At 41.0% G+C, this 6501-nt stretch overlaps 1 protein-coding gene across 2 annotated transcripts in view; it reads left to right on the forward strand.

The window, feature by feature from the left end:
* Nucleotides 1-1054: 1054 nt before the first annotated feature.
* znf710a (zinc finger protein 710a) overlaps nucleotides 1055-6501 on the forward strand; it is a 19262-nt gene continuing 13815 nt past the window's right edge. For both annotated transcript variants that reach the window (XM_043677576.1, XM_043677577.1), the window contains exon 1: nucleotides 1055-2509. In XM_043677576.1, the coding sequence (XP_043533511.1) occupies nucleotides 1100-2509 (1410 nt within the window). In that variant the 5' untranslated portion in view covers nucleotides 1055-1099. The remainder of the gene's footprint in view (nucleotides 2510-6501) is intronic.

A 6501-nucleotide genomic window follows, 5' to 3' on the forward strand; every position in this document is an offset into this window, starting at 1 on the left:
GTATCACTGGCTAAGCCAGTACTTATTGTCAATCCCTAATTACCCTGGAGAAGGTGGTGGTAAACTACCTTGAACCACTGCAGTCCTTTGTGATAAATACGACATTCTGTTTTTCCTGCTGTAATAGATAATGATCAAGTATTATTTAAATGGTGATAATTTGGGAAATGTTGATGTGTAAAAGAACCTAGGTGTCATTGTACACTAGTCATTGAAAGCAAACATATGGGTACATCAGACTGTTCAGAAGACTAATGGTCTGTTGGCCTTTGCCAGAGGGTTTGGGTAGAAGGAAGCCTTGCTGCAGCTGAACAGGACTTTGGTGCAACATTCTTGCCACTTGTGGGAGTGCAATGGGGATTACCAGACTACTTCCTCAGATTGCAGGTTTGTTGTATGAGGAGAGACTGCCTGTATTCATCATTCATAAGAATAAGAGGATCTTGTTAAAATTCTAACAGGACTGGACAGACTGGATGTTACCCATGGTGGGGGAATTCTAGAACACTGGATCAGTCTCAGGGCACATGTTAGGTATTTCCAGATAAGATGATGCAAACCTGTTTCATTTAGATGGTAAGTCTGGAATTCTCTACAACAGAAGACCGTGGAGGCAAAGTTTAAAAAAAAAAAAATTGAAAGTACAGATTTCTCAAAGATAAAGGTGTTGAGGGCTGTAATAAGAGGAGAAAGTGAGGTCTGCAGATGCTGGAGATCAAAGTTGAAACTTTATTGCTGGAACAGCACAGCAGGTCAGGCAGCATCCAGGGAACAGGAGATTCGACGTTTCGGGCACAGGCCCTTCTTCAGGAAAGGGCAATAAGAGTGCAAGATTATAACATTGAGATGGATCATTCATAGTGGAGCAGGCTCAATGGACTTACCACTGCTATTTTCCATGCATCTATACTTGGGTTTTGTATTGCTAAATAGAGATTTTGAGATTATGTACATTTTAGACTAAAACTAAGGAATGTTTACTATTTTTAAAGTTAATTTGAAAGTAGAAAAAAACATTTAAATAACTTTTTTGGGCATATTTCTATTTTTAACCTTCTAGATATCTCTTTGTGGAGCTGTTGGTAATGAATTAAAAGTCATGGATCACCTTGTAAATACTGGAACTCAAACAGATCCTGTTGTGATATTATCCTTTGCACAAGCAGCGACTTTGGGACTTGTTGGCCAAAATGGCCCTTTTAATTTTCCATTCAGAGAAAATGGAATTTATCATATACCAGACGCATCGATAAATAAGAGCACTGCACTTGAACCCATGACAATAGAACAAAGCCCTAGACTGGATATGATTAACACATCTGAATGTTTTGAGCAACAAGAGGAGGAAAGTTTAGAAGCAGAAAATGGCTTTATAACTTTTGAAAGGCAAGCAAGGAGGAGGAAACGACAGCCTGTGAAGCTAGTGCATGCTGAAAAAAATGATGAAAATTGTAAGGAGGAAACAGTTGAAGCACAGTATGATGCAGAGAATCAGTCCAACAGTGTTCTGTACAGACATGGAATGAAAATGATTGACATTAGCAACTTCAAAAGAAAACAAATGCATCGTCCTCTTCGTGAAAGGACTCAAGATGTTCACACAGTTAATTTTTCTCCTAACTATAAAGAAATCCTCCATTGTAATTCTGCTGATCTGCAGGAGAGAGTTGATGCAGAAGGGGAAAAGTTGATAAACAACTATTTTGAAACTGATAAGTCGCCGACTTTAGTCCAAATTGAGGAGCAGTTTCCAGAAGAGTCAGTGACCGGGGAAAACCGTAATTTTGTATGGCAACGTCAAGTGGCATACGAAACAGAGATATCTCTCCCTCAGCAGGAGGATCGTAGCAGAAGAGCTCAAATAGATCGGTTGGATATTAATGTACAAATTGATGATTCCTATTGTATTGATGTTGGGGAAGGGCAAAAACGATGGCAGTGTCGGTTATGTGAAAAATCGTACACTTCCAAATATAACTTGGTCACTCACATATTGGGTCACAGTGGTATTAAGCCTCACGAATGTCAACACTGTCATAAGCTTTTTAAGCAGCCAAGTCATTTACAGATGCACCTCCTTACTCATGAAGGCATTCGACCACACAAATGCGAGGTGTGTGACAAAGCTTTCACACAGACAAGCCATCTTAAACGGCACATGTTGTTGCATACTGACATAAAACCTTACAGCTGCAGAGTCTGTGGACGTGGTTTTGCCTATCCCAGTGAGTTGAAGGCCCATGAAGCAAAGCATGAAAATGGCAGGTGTCATATTTGTATTGAATGTGGGTTGGATTTTGTGTCACTCATTCAGCTAAAGAGACATCTTGTTGCACATCAAGGTCCCACACCATACGAATGCACACAGTGCAACAAAACATTTAGCTACCGAAGTCAGCTTCAGAACCACATGATGAAACATCAGAATATCCGCCCATATGTCTGCACTGAATGTGGCATGGAATTTACTCAGCCTCATCACCTGAAACAGCACTCACTCACACACAAGGTAAGACTGCTCACCTGTTCTGTCTAGAGATCATATTTGTTGTTTGAAGTTAATCCAGTTGATAAAAATTGGCAGAACTTTTGGGGGGGGGGCGCAGGTGGGAAATCTGAAATTGGTGAGCCTTAAAATTAATTTTGTTTATTGTTGTTGAGGCTGTCTGTCATCCTAGATGGAAATGTGTTGCTGGAAAAGCGCAGCAGGTCAGGCAGCATCTAGGGAACAGGAGAATCGACGTTTCGGGCATTAGCCCTTCTTCAGGAATGAGGAAAGTTGGTCCAGCAGACTAAGATATTCCATATTCCCTATCTTTTATCTTAGCCTGCTGGACCAACTTTCCTCATTCCTGAAGAAGGGCTAATGCCAGAGACGTCGATTCTCCTGTTCCCTAGATGCTGCCTGACCTGCTGCGCTTTTCCAGCAACACATTTCCATCTCTGATCTCCAGCATCTGCAGACCTCACTTTCTCCTCTGTCTGTCATCCTAATCTGACTGGCTGCCTTTCAGAGAGTATTCAAGGGACCTTCTCCATTGAGTCAAGCTTTGACAATTACATTTTCATAGAAACTATGACAGGATTTATTTTTACATCGCCAGTTTAGAACGGTTGGATAATGCGATTTGACGGCAAAATAGCATGTTGGATTTTAAGCAGTTTTGTCAGTTTTATACCTGGCTGAGTATACTCAGATTAAATGCAACTCTGGAGGATGCAGCCAATGCAAAAATGCAATTCTTCCTATTTTGGTCCTGCTAGAGAATGCAATACTTAGTGATTTCATTGCCCCAGTAAAAACCTGGAATACAGTCAACTTAATTTGATTATTGCTTATGTTGATTATTTTTATTGCTTCTGTTTGAAATCAAGCCTAGCATTAACATAGAGGGTCATGTAATAAGTATACTATTGGAGTTGTGATACTCCCTTGCTATACTAAACTTTATTTTGTATTACTTGCATGTGAAATTGTAGTTCAATATGTGCTAGCCATCTCATTGGATCAGGATTGGGAGAAATAAGGGGAAGAGGAAAATTTAAAGACTAAGACTTTAAACCTAGCTAACATCACCAATTGCACTAAAGGAGTTTTAAATGCTGCAAGTCTGACATAGAAAATGTTGAAATGCAACTGAAGGAACATCCCCTAAGTATTCTGAAGACTTTGTCACAAATGGAAAAGGAAAGTTTTTTTTCATTGTTTGTTTGAAGAACTGACAACATGACAGGGTGAGGGTGAAAGTCATTGCGCTGATTGAAGAAAGTGGGGCACTTGGCAGTGAGCAGCTGCTAATGTTCCTATTGTTTAGGAATAGATTTAAAATAAACTAAAGGTGAAAATTCCTGGGTGATGTGCATATTCATCAACTTGTTTAGTCAAGCATGTTGAAGACAAAAGGTGAGTTTAAATAAAGATCAAATGAAAGGAAGCAAACTAAAAACTCATTAGGGAAATGAGACCGACTGTGTATCAATCATGGCTCAGATCAGAGGGCTATCATTTGAAATGTTTTGTATAAGATTGTGTTGTGAGATTATAGCCTGAAAGTTAGAATTGGAGGTGAATTAAAGGGACAACCCAGGGATAACCAGAGTCAGAGTTGCAACAAGAATGGAGATATTTGGCAAACTCTGGATTTAGCTCCCTATTTATAGAGACAACACTGAGCAATAAGTAAGGCAGCTTTAGATTGGAGGAATTATGTGTAAATAGAGATAAAGTGGGGCAAAGCCAGAAATGGTTTGCAAAGAACATTTAGAATACAGCATGGAATTCTGGTCACTCTCCAGTAGGAAGGATGTTAAATGTGAGAGGGTGCAGAATAGATTTGCAAGGATGTTGCAAGGACTGGAGAGGCTGAATAGGCTGTTTTTTTTCCCCCTGGATCATTGGAGGTTTAGGGGTGACGTTCCTAAGGTTTATAAAATCATGAGGGGCATGGAAAGGGTAAATAACTAAGGTCTTTCCCAGGGCAGGTGAGTCCAAAACTAGAGGGCACAGGTTTAAAGTGAGGGAAAGGATTTTAAAAAGGATCTGGAAGGGTAACTTTTTCACACAGGATGGTGAGTGTACAGAAGGAAATGCTGGAGGAAGTGGTGGAGTTGCAACATTTAGAAGGCATTTGGATGGGTATGCAAATAAATATTTAGAGAGAGAGAGAGGCTAAATGCTGGCAATGGGACAAAGTAAGAATGGGATGTCAAGTTGGTGTGGGTGCGTTGGACCAAAGGATCTGGTTCTACGTTGTATGACTCTTACTCTGTATGACCAGGTGTTGTATTTGCTTCCACTGAATTTTAATGTGTTAAGATAAACTACTAGGAATGCTGATAATGGAAGTCTGACAGGGGGAGTGGCTTGTGTGTTTCACGGGATCACATTTTAGATGGTGCAAGCAGAGGCCAGTAGAAAGGAAGGTCAAGACCAACAAGTAGTTGAGGTGTATTATCTCTGAATAAGGTAAAGCCTTAGCAGAAGAAATTGGATATTTCAAAGCTTTGCTATGGAAAATATTGGAACAGATGTTTATAAACAGATGGTTCACAAACTGAGCTACAAATCTTCAAAATCACAGCTGTTACGACGACTGAGAATCTGGAATAAAAGGATGAAATTGAGAGAATAAATGTAATATTTCAAAGTGGGAAAACTAGCTTTCTGTTTATTGTCTTCACCATTTCAATTTATCTTTTGAGTGGAATGGCTGTATCTTGTGTGAAGAATTAATTTAGCTTGACTCCAAACTCCAAAGTCAAGTCTGGGTAACAGAATTCCGTGCAATTATGTGAAAAAGATGGACTGGAAAAGACAAGCTGGTTCACCATCCTACTTTGTAAACCTGATTTGAAGGTGCTGGAGTTGGACTGGGATGTACAAAATTAAAAATCTCACCAGCACCAGGTTATAGTCTAGCAGGTTTATTTGGAAGCACTCGCTTTCGGAGCACTGCTCCTTCATCAGGTGGTTGTAGAGTCATAGAGATGTACAGCATGGAAACAGACCCTTCGGTCCAACCCATCCATGCTGACCAAATATCCAAATTCAATCTAGTCCCACCTGCCAGCACTCTGCCCATATCCCTCCAAACCCTTTCTATTCATATACCCATCCAAATGCCTCCACCACTTTCTCTGGCTGCTCATTCCATACACGTACCACCCTCTGCATGAAAAAGTTGCCCCTTAGGTCTCTTTTATATCTTTCCCCTCCCACCCTAAACCTATGCCTTCTAGTTCTGGTCTCCCCGACCCCAGGGAAAAAACTTTGCCTATTTATCCTATCCATGCCCCTCATAATTTTATAAACCTCTATAAGGTCACCCCTCAGCCTCCGGCGCTCCAGGGAAAACAGCCCCAGCCTGTTCAGCCTCCCCCTATAGCTCAAATCCTGCAACCCTGGCAACATCGTTGTAAATTTTTTCTGAATCCTTTCAAGTTTCACAACATCTTTCCGATAGGAAGGAGACCAGAATTGCATGCAATGTTCCAACAGTGGCCTAACCAATGTCCTGTACAGCTGCAACATGACCTCCCAACTCCTGTACTCAATACTCTGACCAATACAGGAAAGCATACCAAACACCTTCTTCACTATCTTATTTACCTACGACTCCACTTTCAAGGAGCTATGAACCTGCACTCCAAGGTCTCTTTGTTCAGCAACACTTCCTAGGACCTTTACCATTAAGTGTCTAAGTCTTGCTAAGATTTGCTTTCCCAAAATGCAGCATCTTGCATTTATCTGAATTAAACTTCATCTGCCACTTCTCTGCCCATTGGCCCATCTGATCCTGTTGTAATCTGGGATAACCCTCTTTGCTGTCCATTACATCTCCAATTTTTGTAGGGGAGCATGGACCTGACCAGGTAGTCACGGAGGGAACGCTCTTTGCGGAAGCCACCCTACCAACCTTTGCATAAACCAAATCATCCGCCGACATTTTCACCACCTCCAAAAAGACCCCACCACCAGGGATATATTTCCCTCCCCACCCC

This window comes from Chiloscyllium plagiosum, chromosome 36, assembly GCF_004010195.1.
Source record: "Chiloscyllium plagiosum isolate BGI_BamShark_2017 chromosome 36, ASM401019v2, whole genome shotgun sequence".
Taxonomy (NCBI): Eukaryota; Metazoa; Chordata; class Chondrichthyes; order Orectolobiformes; family Hemiscylliidae; genus Chiloscyllium; species Chiloscyllium plagiosum.